We start from the raw sequence: 17216 nt of genomic DNA on the forward strand, positions 1-17216 counted from the left end.
CCTTCTCCTTGAATTACCTCTTCTCCCCATCCTTGCAGTTGGGACACGTGCAGGCCATGCGGCGCCGCTTCTCCCCGGGCTGGGTCTCTCCGGCCAGGGCTTGTTCCATTTGCAGCTGGATCTGGGTGGGGCTCAGCCCACTGATGGTCAGGTTGTTCCCAGAAACATTCTGCACTGTCAGCTGCTGCTGCCCTGTGGGGACGAAGAGGGGCAGAGTTCAGGGTGAGGAAGCCTGAAACCTCGAGTCAACCCTTCTGCCCTTCTGCACATGACAAAGATGATAATCACAGCAGCTATTTTTGAGAGCCTGCTATATGTTGGATATCATTTTAAGGACCTTTGTACAGGGACTCATTTAATCTCCATGACCCTATAAAATAGGTACTATCATCAGCACTTTACAGATGAAGAAACTGAGGCTCAATAACATATCAAGATCACACAGCTAGTAAGTGGTAGAACCCAGATCTGAACCCAGGAAGCCCACTTCAAAGTCAGTGCCCTGAACCACTGTACTATGTAGGCAGAATTTGCTTTAGAATATTGCCCACATGATTTCAGCTGGGAAGGGTCTTAAGACATTTCTTCCTGAATCTCCTCCAACCTTAGGCCCTTGTGAGATACCAACTCTGCTTTTAGGAAAGTCTCCAGGGATTTCTGTTAAAAAGACAGAGGTCACAGGCTAGGTACAGTGGCTCATAGCTGTAATCCCAGCACTCTGGCAGGCAGGACAATTGCTTGGGCCCAGGAGTTCAAGACCAGCCTGGGCAACATAGGGAGACCCCCATCTCTACAAAAAACTAAAACATTGGCCGGGCATGGTGCTACATGACTGTAGTCCCAGCTACTCAGGAAGAGGAAGTAGGAGGACTGCTTGAGCCCAGGAGGCTGAGGCTGCATTGTCATGATCGTGCCACTGCACTTCAGCCTGGATGACAGAGCGAGGCCCTGAGGCCATGTCTTAAAAAAAAAAAACCAAAAAACACAAAAGAGGACACAGTTCTATGGGCTTTGGGAAAAATCAGATACTCTAGGATGCCTTATCCTCTTGGGGGTCACCTCAAGAGGGAAAAGCAAATGTGTTAAAGTGCTAAACATTCATTAAGGATGGGCTGGGTACGGTGGCTCACAGCTGTAATCCCAGCATTTTGGGAGGCTGAGGCGGATGGATCACCAGGTCAGGAGTTCAAGACCAGCCTGGCCAAGACGGTGAAACCCCGTCTCTACGAAAAATACAAAAATTAGTCGGGCATGGTGGTGGGCGTCTATAATCCCAGCTACTCGGGAGGCTGAAGCAGAGATCGCGCCACTGCACTCCAGCCTGGGCGACAGAGCGAGGCTCTGTCTCAAAAAAAAAAATTCATTAAGGATGAAGAGAAATTCAGAGAGCTCCCCCTACATAAGGTGCCATTTTTGCTAGGTTGCTCCAATTTTTCCTTTGGTTATTTGCAAGGCTGGTTTCACAGCATAAATCTCACCACTGAACTGAAGTGCAGCACAAACTATTCTGACTGCCAGGGCTCCCTTCTTTTCTTCCAACCTTAACGCAAGGCTTTCTCCTTCAAGAAGCCGTCTTTGCGTTTGGATGTCAGTTGGAAAGTTTTCCGAGTACATCTGTCTTCTCTGTCTTCAGCTGTCAGATGGGGACATGTGCCTTAAACTATCTCTGAGTGCTATTGTAAGGACTAGGTGAGAAGCTGCAGGTGGACGTACCCTTAAGCTATGATGGACAGCATCCTCACTATTGTTACTGGAAATCCCGGGGCCAGCCCATAGTTTCCACCTGCTAGGAGCAGGTACCACTGCCAACACCCTGGCCACAGGGGCCATCCTCACCGCCTGTGTTGGTGATGGTGACAGGCACGCCCTGGACCTGGACACCATTGATGTTGATGGTCTGCATTGCCTGGGCAGCTGCCGCCAACTGGGCTGCATTCAGGCTGATGATGCTCCCGGCTGGGGCAATCTTTGGCAGGGGACGCTCTTTTCGGAGAATTGCAGCTGAGTGCTTTTTGCTGGTCCCACTCAGATGGGGAGCACGGGATGCAGGGCTGCTACAGGTGGTGTTAGAGGTGGCTGCAGCTGTTGCTGGGGGGCTGTCCTGGACAAGGACTGTCTGCACCTCACCGGAAGGCGTGCGGATGTAGACCTGGGAGGGGCCAGAGAAAAAAAATCAGTGCCTGGAAGAGACTAGGTTCCTGGGGCCTTCAAATGTCCCTGCCCAAGTGAGAACTGGGGGCGCCTGTCCACTAAAAGTCTCTTCAATTCACCCAAACCTACATTTATACACAGCTAATGCTCAACAAAGGGCTGTTGCATCCTATACTAAGCTGGCGAATGTTGACTATTGATTTGAAATCAAACGTTGAATTTACTTAGCATGGAAAAAGTAATTGCCAAGAATCAGAATTGGAGATTTAGAAGGCAGTGCACTGTGAATGACCATCAAACAAATGACACAGGTTCACTTTAGTTTTTAAGAGCCACATTTTAGAGCCCAGGAATTCCAGGTTTTCGTAAGCTATGATTCCTCTACTGCACTTAGCCTGGGTGACAGAGCAATACGCTGTCTCAAAAAAAAAAAAAGTTTCTGGTCTTTGTTATCAGAAAAAAAAAAAAGAGCCACATATTAATGAAAAACAACTTTTCTCCAATTCAGATTGACAAACATGGAAAATAAAATATGCTCATTGTTGGTGAGACAGCAGGAAACAGACACTTGTATATTAGGAGTGGAAGTATGATGTGGGCTAACCTTGCTGGAAGGAAATTTGGGAATATGTATCAAAAACCTTAAAAATACGCATATTAGAGGCTGAGCAGGACAAGGAGGGCATTTGTAGCGGGGAGGAGGGTGTCCGTGGTGGGTAGGGAATGGCGGTGGCAGGCTGAGGAGGGTGTCTCTATGGGAGAGCTAATGGCTGTGGGAGACTGGCTGCATACCGAGGACTTATCCAGAAAGGAAGCATGTTAAGGATAATAGGAGTGAGGGCTCTCACTGTCACAGAAGGGAGTTATGGAAAGGGAGAAGGCTAGATGGAACACTGTGGTGCTAGATGGGAATTAGAGACATTGGTGGAAACTCATGGGTTTCAATATATATAGACAGAGAAATATAGATTCAAATGTGTGTATGTATATGTGTATGTGTATACGTGTGTGTGTCCTTATATAAGTTTATCTACATCTATCTATGTAGACATTGCATAGGTATGTCTATTTATATATACTTCCTAGCTGTGTCCATTGAGAAGGGCTGGGACCAGCTATGCCCAGTAGCAATGAGCTTACCTAGCACCCAGGCCTTAGCTTGTAACTCACATGCTCCACTAAAAGGAACCCAGGCTCCTTGGAGAAATAGCTGATTCCAGGGTTGGGGCAGGGAAGGTACAAGGAAAGCCTGGAACACTTGCACCAGAAAGTAAAGAAATGCTTACAGAATGGTGGGGACTTGAAAAGATACAAGCCAGCTTAAAGGGGCACCCACTGGCCAAATCTAGGTCAATGAAAACATCAAAATAATCTTAACAGATTATAACCCAGTGAATAAAACAGGAATCTGGCTGGGTGCAGTAGTTCACGCCTGTAATCCCAGCACTTTGGGAGGCCAAGGCAGGCAGATCACTTGAGGTCAGTGGTTCGATACCAGCCTGGTCAACTTGGTGAAACCCTGTCTCTACTGAAAATACAAAAAAAATTAGCCAGGAGTGATGGCGCACGCCTGTAATCCCAGCTACTGGGGAGGCTGAGGCAGGAGAACTGCTTGAACCTGGGAGGTGGAGGTTGCAGTGAGTCGAGATTGTGCCACTGCACTCCAGCCTGGGTGACAGAGCGAGACTTCATCTCAAAAAAACAAAAAAGCAGCAATCCGTGAGTCCATAATGACATAAATAAATAAATGGGGAGGAAGACAATGACAGAATTAAAAAGAGGCAATCACATCCTTCAATGAGAGGAACCAGGAATCTGAGAAGAAATGGTTGACCCTAAGGCTGAGGTTGGGAAAATATAAGGAATGAAGTTCAGACACATGCTACGACAGGATGAACCTTGAAACATGCTAAGTGAAGGAAGCCAGTCACCAGACACATGCTACAACATGGATGAACCTTGAAAACATTACAAATAGACCAGTAGTTGTCAGGGGCTGCAGAGAGGAGGAAATAAATGGGGAGTGATGGCTAAAGGGTAGAGAGTTTCTCTTTGGGGTGAAGAAAATGTTCTAAAATTATATAGAGGTAATGGCTGCACAACTCTGTGAATATACTAAAAATCACTGAATTGTATACTTTAAAAGGGTAAGTTTCATAGTATGTGAATGTTTCAGTAAAGCTGATTTTATAAAAAAAAAAGAATGAGAGCCTGTCAGAGGGATATAAGAGCCAACCTGAAGGCTGGGTGTGGTGGCTCGCGCCTGTAATCCCAGCACTTTGGGAGGCCGAGGCGGGTGGATCACAAGGTCAGGAGTTCGAGACCAGCCTGGCCAAGATGGTAAAACCCCGTCTCTACTAAAAAAATACAAAAATTGGCCGGGTGCGGTGGCTCATGCCTGTAATCCCAGCACTTTGGGAGGCTGAGGCGGGCGGATCACAGAGTCAGGAGATCGAGACTACCCTGGCTAACATGGTGAAACCCCGTCTCTACTAAAAATACAAAAAATCAGCTGGGCACGGTGGCGCTCGCCTGTAGTCTCAGCTAGTCGGGAGGCTGAGGCAGAATTGCTTGAACCCGGGAGGCAGAGGTTGCAGTGAGCCGAGATGGCGCCACTGCACTCCAGCCTGGGTGACAGAGTGAGACTTCGTCTCCAAAAAAAAAAAAAATTCAAAAATTAGCAGGGCACAGAGGCGGGTATCTGTAATCCCAGCTATTCGGGAGGCTGAGGCAGGAGAACCGCTTGAACCTGGGAGGCGGAGGTTGCAGAGAGCCGACCTGAAAAGAGCTGCCAATGGCCAAAGAGAAAAAAAGAGCCGACCTGAAAGAGCTGCCAATGGCCAAAGTTGACCTTTAGCCTTCAAAAGTGTCAAGGTCATGATGGTCAAGTAAAGAATGAGGAAGTCATCCTGGCCAACACGGTGAAACCCCGTCTCTACTAAAAATACAAAAAAAATTAGCCGGGCGTGGTGGCACGCGCCTGTAATCCCAGCAACTCGGGAGGCTGAAACAGGAGAATCGCTTGAACCCAGGAGTTGGAGGTTGCAGTGAGCCAAGATCGCCACTGCACTCCAGCCTGGCGACAGAACGAGACCCCATCTCAAAAAAACAGAAAAAAAAAAAAAAAAAAAAAAAAAGGAATGACAGTGTTTCAGATCAAAAGAGACTAAGGAGACAACTAAACGTAATGTGTAATATTGGATCAGATCCTTTGCCACAAAGGAATTAGTGGGGCAAGTGGTGAAAACAGAGTGGGGTCTTGGAATTAGCAGTGTGTTTCATTGCTAATTTCCTGGGTTTGACGATTGTATTGTGGTAATGTAGAATGTCCTTGTGTGTAGGAATTAAAGCGTTCAGAAATGACAAGGGGTATCATGGTGGCAATTTACACTCAAGTGAGTCAAAAAGAAAAAAGTTCTTTGTAAAAAAAAAATCCTGTTGTGATTTTGATTTGGGTAATTTTTAATTCCTGGATTATTTATGACTGTGCTTCTTCTCACTTAAAAGCTAACAAACATCTCATCTCTTTAAAAAAAAAAAATTTTTTTTTTTAAATAGAGACAAGGTCTCTGTCACCCAGGCTAAAATGCAGTAGAATGATCATAGTTCATTGCAATCTCGAACTCATGGGTTCAAGTGATCCTCCCACCTCAGCCTCCCGAATAGCTGGGACTACAGGTGTGTAGCACCATGCCTCACTAATTTTTAATTTTTTTGTAGAGATGGGGTCTTGCTATCTTGCCCAGGCTGGTCTTGAATTCCTGGGCTCAAGCAATCTCTAGCCTCAGCCTCCCAAAGTGCTGGGATTACAGGCATAAACTACCTCACCTGGCCCATTTCTTAGTAAATATGCAAATCTCATTCCCAGTTTTCTGATATATGCCCCTTTTTCAAATCACTGATATTTTATGTCTGATTTTGTGTGTGTGTGTGTATGCATGCATGCATGTGTGTGTGTGTATTTGCATCTGAACGTTCAGCAAGCTTTTTTTATAAAGGGCTGGAGAGTAAATATTTTAGGCTTTGCGGGGCATATTGTCTCTGCTACTTAACTGTGCTACTACTGTAGTGCAAGGGCAACACAAATGGACGTGTCTGCACTCCAATTAAACTTTATTTACAAAAACAGGTGGGTGGGCTAGATTTGGCTTGAAAGTTGGTCACAGACTGCAAACCTCTAATATAGAATACAAATTTTTAAAAAATGTACGTGTCCTTGACCCACTTTCAGGGATTTATTTAGCTGTAAGATTGGAAACAGCCTAGATATATACAGTTAACAAGGTATCAGTTGTATAATAATCAGCATGTTGGGATGTTATAAAGCTGTGTAGTCATGAAAAAATAATACTGTAGCTACATCTTTCTGCATATGTATCATTATTTCCTTAGGGAAGACCTGGGTTTTAGTCCTGTCTCCATCAACCTCAAGAAATGGGACCTCATGGAAGGGAGGGGAGGCAATGCCGAGGATGTGCTCCTGAGCAGGTGCCACAATTCTTCACCTGTAAGGTAGGTCTGATCATGGGAATTCACAGATATTTGTGATAGACGACTTATAAAAAATCACCTGGCAACATAAAATATCACCTGTAGGGTAGGTCTGATCATGGGAATTCACAGATATTGTGATAAATGACTTATAAAAAGTACCTGGCAACATTAAGTATGCCAGAAGGGTGAATTCCTGTGTGATTTCTATGTCCACAGTTCAAATTCAAGGGCTCTCTTCTCCACCCAGGAAATTACACAACTTCCCACTCTCAGTCATTCGGTTCTTCCTCTATAGACAACTAGGTCATACATTCCTCGATGGCAGGAACTGTTTTTTATATTTAAAAAAAAAACTCCTCAATTTTAATGGTAGCACCTGCTACACATAAGACACAAGAGTCAAGGTGGAAGATGGAAGAGTGTGGGGTCTGAAGTTACAAATCTCAATTGACTCCTGGTTCCTGTCATTTATGCCCTATTTGATCTTGGATACTTCATAAATTATCTGAGTTCAGGGTTATCCATCTGCAACATGGGCACAATTACTGGCACTTAGCAGGCATGAACAAAGAATAAAACTTGCCTCACAGAGCCAAAGAGATTCCAGAGTATTAGAGCACATTAATAAATGCCAAAAATAAGAACATTCTTGTTGAATTCAGCATCCCAGTTTGGCAGGAAGCAGTGGCTCAGCCTGGCATGGTGGCATACACCTGTAGTCCTGGCTACTCAGGCTGAGGTGGGAGGATTGCTTGAGCCCAGGAGATTAAGACTGTAGTGACCGCATCACTGCACTCCAGCCCGGACAACAGAGTACGACCCTATCTCAAAAAAAAAAACACCCTAAAACAAACAAACATTCCAGATGAATCTAGCCTAAATATTCCTGCTATAAAGCTAGGCTGCTCTTCCTGTTTTTTTCTTGTCATTAATAATGATCAGCATTTTTCTCATTAATTTTCTTACTTTACATAAAATTCTATGAACTAGAATGTTTTCATTCTTGCTAATGTTTTGAGTAATTCTATAATCAAAAATAAGTTATTAAAAAGTATGTATCTATCCCCTCACCATCCCCTGAAAAAAAACAACCTATAAGGAAAAAGGGCCAAAATATCCCTATGTTTCATCTAATTTCTAAAGATAAGAAGTACTTGGCCCTATGAACTAAAGAGAGCCCATTTGTCAGGTAGAAACGGCCACTTACTGCCCACCCCAAAAGATACTGACTCTCAAGGTCAGATCAAGCTGGGAGATGACCAGCATCATCTTCAAAGCAAGCCAAAAAGAGATAACCAGAGGAGGAGAAGGAGGACAGTACAGGGAGTGTGGTACCTGAGTAGGTGTCGGCTCAGCTGCCTGGATCTGAAAGTTCTGGGAGGGCTTCTGGGGGACAGTGGGGAGGGTGGCAGATGCCGCCTGCACCACCCGCAGAGCCTGCTGGGGGATCTGCACCACCTGCTGCTGCTCGGCCTTGGGGGGCACCACCTGGACCTGCTGGACCACAGCTGGCTGGCCCCCACCAGGGCTCTGAACAATGAGCAGGTTATTTCCTGCCTGGATGATGTTGTCCGCGGTGGTCTCGATCAGCACCGTCTCCACCTGCTCAGCCACAGCCACAGGGGGCTGGGAGGCAGGAAGGCTCTTCTTCCTTGCTTTCTTGTTAGTCTTAGACAGCGGGGTTGGGGGGCTTTCAGTGAGGAGCTGAGTAGGGGCCCCGGTGTCACTGGCGTTCACGAGGTTGTTGACGGGCAGAGTGAGTGTCACATTGCCGCCCCCACCTGTCAACTTCACCACATTGGCCCCGCTCTGCACGGGGGTGGTGGTCGTACTCGACTTCTGGATGGGGGCTGGCTTGATGGGGACAGGCTTGTGACTGGACGGTGAGGGGGTGATGATGGCTTGGTTGGTGCCAGGGATGATCTGGATCTGGTTGGTGAGATTGGGCTGTACTTGGATGGTTTGGGAATTGCTTGCCTGAATCTGAGGGACCGCCTGGTACTGGATATTGGCATTTGATCGGGTCCCTTTGTTGATCATGGTGGGATTCTGGATAGCGAACACCAGCTGCCCTCCAGGATAGGAGGTGCTCAGTTGTGACCCCTGAATCTGAAGTATATTTCCTTTGGAGGACAAGATTCCAAAGCTATTCTTGCCGGGGCTGAGAGGGAGAGGGGCAGGTTTGATAGGGACAAGCTTCCGCGGTGTGGGCTGTGGGGGAGCAGGAGGTGTCACAGCAGCTTCAACTGCTGGAGGGCCAATTTTGCTACATGTTGCAGCAAGCAGGGCTAAGGGAGATGGCTGGGAGTCCTGCAAAAAAACAGCAGAGAAAAGGAGTGAGACAGGAAGGCCCGCTGCCCGGCCGCCTCTGTCCATGATCCTCTCCTCCTGGCGGCATTCCACGCCAGTCTTCCCCACCTCCGGGGCAGGCATGTTGCCAGCACCCTCCCCTGCTTGGCTGCTGTCTCCCCTTCTCTACTGGTTTCTCCATTAAGTGAGGGAGAAAAGGTGGGCAATGTCTTTCTCAGGAAGGAACGCCTGGCAGCACCCCACAGACAGGGTAAACTAACAGCACGAGCTGACTTCCTACTCCCCGCTGGCCTTGTTTCTAAGGACAGTGAAGCATGTTTGGCTCTCAGATGGAGTTTGTTAGCCCACCCCAGGGACTGAGGGGTCCCTGATTGCTCAACTGAGGAAAGGAGGGAGGAAAAAATGGAGGGGCAACAGGAGGAATAAATACTTCAGTAAAGTGCTTTTTAGTACTCGGAACATGTAACTTTATAGACTGGGGAGGGCTACACTTTCGAGACAATGAGAAAGCCTCTGTTTTCCTTTTCCTTTTTTAGTGAGGTCTGGTGGAAGGAACACAGAGTTTAATCCTTGTTTTTCCCCCTGGCCCAACTGCGGCACCTTAGGTAAATGGCCATGGTTTCTCAGTAAAGAAAATGTGGCTAACTGAACCTTCCCCAGTCTCATAACCTAGGGTATTTACAGTGAGACAGTGAAGAGAGCGTGTTTTCGGTGAGTCTGTCCAGGATACTGCAGCCCCAAGCCCTCGGAGCCCACTGCCTACTCGCCTGGGTGGTGGAGGCGGCAGGCTGCAGGTAGTCACTGGGACTCACAGCAGCAGTGGCAGCCATGCTGGTCTGTGGATCTGTTGGAAGAAAAGAGATGGAGTAATGTATAAAATGCCCAAAAAGAACGCAAGCCCACTTGCCTCAGATTTTCTTTTTTTCTTTTTTCTTTTTTGAGACGGAATTTTTGCTCTTGTTGCCCGGCTAGTAGTGGCATGATCTAGGCTCACGGCAACCTCCCCCTTCCAAGTTCAAGCAATTCTCCTGCCTCAGCCTTCTGAGTAGCTGGGATTACAGGCGCTGCCACCATGCCCAGCTAATTTTTGTATTTTTAGTAGAGACAGAGGTTTCACAATGTTGTCCAGACTGATCTCGAATTCCTGTCTTCAGGTGATCCACCCGCCTCGGCTTCCCAAAGTGCTGGGATTACAGGCATAAGCCATTGCACCCAGCCAGATTTTCTTTTTGCCTCTATTTGTTGCTGCTTCTCCAAGGGAAGTTAATGACTTTTCCCCAGACTTACCCACCCTGGGTTGATAGCCTTACATCTATTTCAGTAGATTACTTTCTCCTCTCCTCTCCTCAGACTCAGCCATCTGAGGCCGTGAGGACAGCTGGTCCTGCTGTCATTGGACTGCCCCCTCCAGCCACCACAGAGTCTGAGATAACACAAAAATAACCAAGATTATACCAGGACTCTCTTCTGTAACTCAGCTATGCCCTCTCTGCTGGGCACTGCTGGCTCTCCATAGCTAAACTGGAACTCCTCTATGGTGGGCAGGGGGGAGCTCCCCAGCTAATCCTCTAGCTCAAACTCAAGCCTCCTGTTCACTCCTGCTGTAGACAGATGCCAAAACTGGGAGGGAAGTATCACTCAGCCAAGATTTCTGACAAGGAGGACACACCTGCTCCATTGCCAAGTCTTGGGTGTTTTATGCTCAGCCTTCACCACAAAGGCCGTTGTCCCCAGGCAGCATATACAGCACATGGGTCAATTCTTTTTTTTTTTTTTTTGAGAAGGAGTTTCACTCTTGTTGCCCAGGCTGGAGTGCAATGGCGCGATCCTGGCTCACTGCAACCTCCACCTCCCAGGTTCAAGTGATTCTCCTGTCTCAGCCTCCTGAGTAGCTAGGATTACAGGCATGTACCACCATGCCCAGCTAATTTTTGTATTTTTAGTAGAGACAGGGTTTCACCATGTTGGTCAGGCTGTTCTCAAACTCCTGACCTCAGGTGATCCATCTGCCTCAGTCTCCCAAAGTGCTGGGATTACAGGCGTGAGCCACCATCCCTGGCCTCATGGGTCAATTCTTTACTTGAATTTACGCTTTTACATAGTACAATAGGCATGGCCCCACAGGCATCAACCAAGACTCAGTAGAGCTAATGACTAACTGGATATAACAAGGAGAATGAAAACAGAGTAAATTCTATTTTTGTTTAAATGTGTATATATTTCTATATATGAATATAATCAAATAGGAAAAAGTCTTAAGCCATTATCTCCTAGCGGTTGAGTTTTGTTTGACTTAAACTTATTTTGCACCTTGGTTTTCTGTACTTTTTCATTTTCCCATGATAAATATATTCTACTGTACTTTTTTTCTTAAATAAAGAAAAATAAGGTTGAGGAAGTAATGAAGGGACTCTCTACTGTGCACTTAAGTCATCCAAAAGAGGCTAGGTACAGTAGCTCATGCATGTAATCCTAACACTTTGGGAAGCTGAGGTGGGAAGATCGCTTGAACCCAGGAGTTCAAGACCAGCCTAAGCAACACAGTTAGACCCCGTCCCTAATAAAAAATTTTTAAAAAGAAAGAAACACAGTATCAGGAAAATGAAAGTCATGAGAATTTTAGGAGAAAGAATCTATACCATCTTAAAGTTCATAAATCACTAAGGAAAAGAACACCAGGCAGAGTCAGACTTCAATCCTGGACCTCTGGAAAGCAGATTTCAGTAAGTACAGAAATAAGAGAGGTATTACTTTAAAGACTAAAAGAGACAAAAAGGCTCAGGATGCATTCTGCTTGGAAGGCTGAGATGGAAGGATCACTTGAGGCCAGGAATTTGAGGCTGCAGTGCCCTATTATCACACCTGTGAATAGCCAAAACACTCCTGCCTGGGCAACATAGCAAGACCCCATCTCTTAAAAAGAAAAAAAACAAAAAGGCGCAGGGGTTGAGTCCTTGTAAGGAATTTGGCAAAAAGAGGATAGATATTGGGCTGGGTGTGGTGGTTCACGCCTGTAATCCTAGCACTTTGGGAGGCTGAGGCAGGCAGATTGCCTGAGCTCAGGAGTTAAGAGACCAGCCTGGGCAACATGGTGAAACCCCATCTCTACTAAAAAGACAAAAAATTAGCGGGGCGTGGTGGCAGGTGCCCGTAATCCCAGCTACACAGGAGGCTGAGGCAGGAGAATCATTTGAACCCAGGAGGTGGAGGTTGCAGTGAGCTGAGATTGCACCACTGCACTCCAGCCTGGGCAAGAGTGAGACTGTGTCTCAAAAACAAACAAACAAACAAACAAACAAAAGGATACATATTGGGAAAGCAGAACCGTTCACATTTTGGCTGGCCTCAGGCTTCTCTGTTTGGAAGAACAATTCTTAAATGGGGAAAAGTAAAGAAAAGGTGAAGGCACGGGACACAGTGACTCGTGCCTATAATTCCAACACTTCGGGAAGGTGAAGTGGGAGGATTGCTTGAGGCCAGGAATTTGAGACCAGCCTGGGCAACATAGGGAGACCCCATCTGTACAAAAAATTTAAAAATTAGCTGGACATGGTGGCACATGCCTATGGTCCCAGTTACTTGGAAGGCTGAGGTGGGAGGATCGCTTGAACCTGAGCGGTCAAGGCTACAGTGAGTCGTGATCACACCACTGCACTCCAGCCTGGGTGATGGAGCAAGATCCCATCTCCATAAAAAAAAAAAAAAAAAAGGTGAAGTGGAAACTGAAGCCCTGGATAGGTGATGAGCTGGTAAGAAAGCACACCAGTGCCTTAAATGGTTACCAGGCCTGAAGTCCACACAAACTGTACTCCAGAGGAGGGGAGACTTTGCAGACACACCTGCAAATGTGTATGGAGCTGGAGGGCAGCTCTGGGCAAAATTATATATGCAGATCCTGTAATATTACAGGCACTGATTCTTGGCAAAATCCTAGGACAAATGATTGAATAGTACTGTAACTACTGAGGAAAGGAAGGAGTGACCACAAGGAATAGCATTATAATATAGAAGAACAGGTCATGCTGAACAAATCTGTTTCTTTTTTGTAGGGTTTTGGATGGATACATCAAGAGCATGGTATACACCAGGTATTTTATTTCAACAGGCATCTGGCTGACATTTTCATAATATTCTTGTGAACAAACGAGGAGGAAACTTGGGCAATATGATAGTCTAGTTTGTCTGGGGCTAAGCTGAGCATGCCTCCACCTAAGTGCTGAGAAGTCTGCTGCTGCAAGGTGTCTCGAACTGGGGTGGGTCTCAGGACCAGGGTTCACAGGCATCTCCGCAGAGGCCTTTTTATTCTTTTCTTGTGTGTTTTCACTGTGATTTTTTTTTTTTTTTTTGAGATGGAGTCTCGCTCTGTCGCCCAGGTTGGAGTGCGGTGGCGCGATCTCTGCTCACTGCAAGCTCCGCCTCCCGGGTTCACGCCATTCTCCTGCCTCAGCCTCCCAAGTAGTGGGACTACAGGTGCCCGCCACCACGCCCAGCCAATTTTTTGTATTTTTAGTAAGAGAGGGGGTTTCATGTTAGCCAGAATGGTCTTGAGCTCCTGACCTCGTGATCCGCCTGCCTTGGCCTCCCAAAGTGCTGGGATTACAGGCGTGTGCCACTGTGCCCGGCCAATCTTTTTTTTCTTTTTTTTTTGAGATGTAGTCTCACTCTGTTGCCCAGGCTGGGGTGCATGATCTTGGTTCACTGCAACCTCTGCCTCCCAAGTAGCTGGGATTACAGGCACCCACCACTACATCCGGCTAATTTTTTTTGTATTTTTAGTAGAGACAGGGTTTTGCCTTGTTAACCAGGCTGGTCTCAAACTCCTGACCTCAAGTGATCCACCCACCTTGGCCTCCCAAAGCGCTGGGATTACAGGCATGAATCACCATGACCAGCCAAAACAAAGATTTATTTGTTTGTTTGTTTATTTAGAAACAAGGTCTTGCTCTATCACCCTGGCTGGAGAGCAGTGGCGTGATCTCGGCTCACCGCAACCTCTGCCTCCTGGGCTCATGTGATCCTCCCACCTCAGCCCCCCAAGTAGCTGGGACCACCGGTGCACACCACCACACCCGGCTAATTTTTATGTATTTTCTAGAGATGGGGTTTCGCCATGTTACCCAGCCTTTTCTCGAACTCCTGGGCTCAAGCAATCCCATTGCTTCGACCTCCAAAAGTGCTGGGATTACAGGCATGAACCACCACACCCAGCCCAATCATCTTTTTAAAAATGAACATATACCATAGATCACCAGGTAACTGCTGCATAACCAAGTCCTGCACATTTCAGGGCCTGTGTGTGTGTTTACAAGTGCACTGTGTGGGCTAATTAGGACAACTTCATTCTGCACATTTAGTTCACGATACATCTGTGCAAAGTGAAAGATGACATAACTTTAGAAGCAGTGGAAAGACTGTGTTACTCTGACTGACACGCTACAGGATGGGTGTGCAGAACTCAAGGAGCCTAAGTGTCAAGTCTGTGCCATGCTTACGAGGAAAAGCAATGATTTGGGTTCAGTCAAACATCACCCTCTCAGAATGATGCTGATTATTTGAATTTTACTGGCTTTTTTTGTAGTTACATGTGTGAACTTTATAGGAGCTAGATCAATGAGCTGACACACAGATTCATGTTCATATAAAATTAAGTTGTAATATTATAATGAAAATAATCTAAGCCAACCCAAACCATTTCTCCTTTACAGTGGTAGTGTTCAAACTATCAGACCACGAACCACAGTTACAGAAACAATTTGCATCAAGACCCACCATATGCATACATACACCACACATTTCTGTCCCATGCTCATGCAATGAAAGTTTCCTGAAACAAAACTCCCTTATTACATGTGATGGACCATGTTATTTTTCTATTCTATTTCGTTTTTTTAAATGCTGGCTGTGACCCACTAAATTGGTTTTGTGCCCTACAGGCTGGAAAACTTAGGCTTTAGAACGGTATTCACCACCCAAGTTTGGCAAAGATCTAGACGACAAGTAAAACTTGCAGATGTTGGCCAGGCGTGGTGGCTCACGCCTGTAATCCCAGCACTTTGGGAGGTTGAGGCAGGTGTATCATTTGAGGTCAGGAGTTCATACCAGCCTGGCCAACATGGTGAAATCCTGTCTCTACTAAAAATACAAAAAAATTAGCCACGGGTGGTGGCGCATGCCTGTACTCCCAGCTACTTGGGAGGCTGAAGCAGGAGAATTGTTTGAACCCTGGAGGCAGAGGTTGCAGTGAGCCGAGATGGTGCCACTGCACTCCAGCCTGGGTAACAGAGCAAGACTCGGTATCAAAAAACAAACAAACAAAAAAAACTTGCAGATGTCACAAAAGTGAGAAGGATTGGAAACACAATGGGTATTAGTATTAGGGTTCAAGGACATCTTAAAAAACTCGTAGGTACAATGTTTAAGAACATCAGGCTCCATACCTAAATGAGATTCTGACTGTGTGGTTCATTAGTGGGATGGTCCCTCTTAGCCTCCTCCTAGTGCCCTCTGTAAAACAAAGGTAATGTCATCCTTCTAGGATTTCTGTGAGGCTCTAATAATTTATATCACAGCATCGAGGGTTTAAAGGCATATATGGCTTTAAAGTTTAATAAGTCCTGGCCAGGTGCAGTGGCTCAAGCCTGTAATCCCAGCACTTTGGAAGGGCAATGTGAGCAGATCACTCAAGCTCAGGTGTTTGAGGCCAGCCTGGGCAACATGGTGAAACCTTGTCTGTATATTAAAAAAAATAAGTCCTCCACTTAGGTTAAAAAACCAATCACATGCATATAGGGCAGAAAGAGCCTAATAGTGCCATGTGGAAAAGCCCCAGAGGTTTTGACTTTAAGCTGAATGGGGGCCAGCACAATCTATATATGGCTGCCAAAAAGGCTACTGCAATTTTGGATTGCATTTCTAAAAGTTCAGTCATAGAACAAAAAAATAATATCCTCCTGTAGTTTACACACTTGGGCCACATCTGGAGCATCAGGTTCTGTTCTGAGGGACATTTTAAAAGGGGGATTTTCAGCTGGAGCTTGTTCAGAAGACAGCAGCAATGGTTGTGGCCAGGGTGCCAGAGTGGGGACATGGGTTCAAAGGGTAGAACCAAGACTCCTGTGTGGACATTTTGAGGCAGATTTTAGTTAACACAAGAGAGAACTTTGAAAAGATGAAAATCAGTTGCCTTCTGAGGTACTATGTTCTCCCTTCTCTGGAATCACTTAACCAGAGGCAGGACATGTGTCCCTGCTGGAGTCAGGATGTTGAGATGGGGTGGGAAGTTGGACCAAATGATCTTTAAGATTTTTATTCATGGCCGGGCGCGGTGGATCACACCTATAATCCCAGCACTTTGGGAGGCCGAGGCGGGCAGATCACTTGAGCTCAGGAATTCGAGACCAGCCTGGCCAACATGGGGAAACCCCGTCTCTACTAAAACTACAAAAATTAGCTGGGTGTGGTGGTGCGCACCTGTAATCCCAACTACTCAGGAGGCTGAGGCAGGAGAATCGCTTGAACCCGGGAGGCGGATTTTGCAGTGAGCCAAGATCGTGCCACTGTACTCCAGCCTGGGCGACAAGAGCAAGACTCCATCTCAAAAAAAAAAGATTTTTATTCACTGGAAGAAAGTGCAGTGATTTAAAATAAGTTAAAAAAAAGATTTTTATACTTCTCAGACCATGTTGCTGATAAAAATACAAGATGAGTTTGTTGCTGGCAGAACTGCAAAGGAAGGCAATGGCTCTCCCAGGAGGCTCCCCCAGGGCTCAGGTTTGCTTAGCTAAAATTAGTGAATGACTCTCTTAGACATCCTCTATTATAAAACAGAAGAGACATAGGATCCGCGCAGAGTGTAAATGAAATGAGACAAAATAAAAACTGGCCTAGCGTTTCTTCATCATCTCCCTCTCTGCAGTCCTTATTACCCTGGACTCAAACTGTTTGGACACTGGGCTGGGTTCTGAGTGACTCTTCAGTTAGGAGGTTAAAGCAGAATCTACTGAAGCAAGCTGCAGACTGCTGGTGCTGGACGTTGCACCATTTCAGCTTGGTTTCATTTTCCTCCCCAGCTGGTTCCTGAAATACTCCTATAGATCTCAAACCAATGTTTGCAAGTATCTTCCCTAGCGTCACTCAGAGCTTTATGGCCACAGGCTGCAGACCTGGGCAACCAAAAGAGAGACCGATCTCCCTGCCACTACAGAATTAACCATGAAAAGGAAAACAGAGGCATTTCCCACTGATGTTTGGAAATGAAAAGT

General features: G+C 46.2%; 1 protein-coding gene and 1 long non-coding RNA gene across 6 annotated transcripts in view; one reads left to right on the top strand and one right to left on the bottom strand.

The window, feature by feature from the left end:
- Positions 1–17216, top strand: part of LOC129394521 (uncharacterized) — a 54417-nt gene that overhangs the window by 15030 nt on the left and 22171 nt on the right. The window contains exon 2 of the long non-coding RNA XR_008621810.2: positions 6544–6663. This is a non-coding gene — a long non-coding RNA (uncharacterized LOC129394521). The remainder of the gene's footprint in view (positions 1–6543; positions 6664–17216) is intronic.
- Positions 1–17216, bottom strand: part of SP2 (Sp2 transcription factor) — a 39292-nt gene that overhangs the window by 10351 nt on the left and 11725 nt on the right. For all 5 annotated transcript variants that reach the window (XM_055102235.2, XM_055102233.2, XM_055102234.2 and 2 more), the window contains exons 2-5: positions 9723–9799; positions 7981–8955; positions 1837–2149; positions 18–192 (exon numbers count right to left, since the gene is read on the bottom strand). In XM_055102235.2, the coding sequence (XP_054958210.1) occupies positions 18–192; positions 1837–2149; positions 7981–8955; positions 9723–9799 (1540 nt within the window). The remainder of the gene's footprint in view (positions 1–17; positions 193–1836; positions 2150–7980; positions 8956–9722; positions 9800–17216) is intronic.

Source organism: Pan paniscus, chromosome 19, assembly GCF_029289425.2.
Source record: "Pan paniscus chromosome 19, NHGRI_mPanPan1-v2.0_pri, whole genome shotgun sequence".
In the NCBI taxonomy this organism is placed as follows: Eukaryota; Metazoa; Chordata; class Mammalia; order Primates; family Hominidae; genus Pan; species Pan paniscus.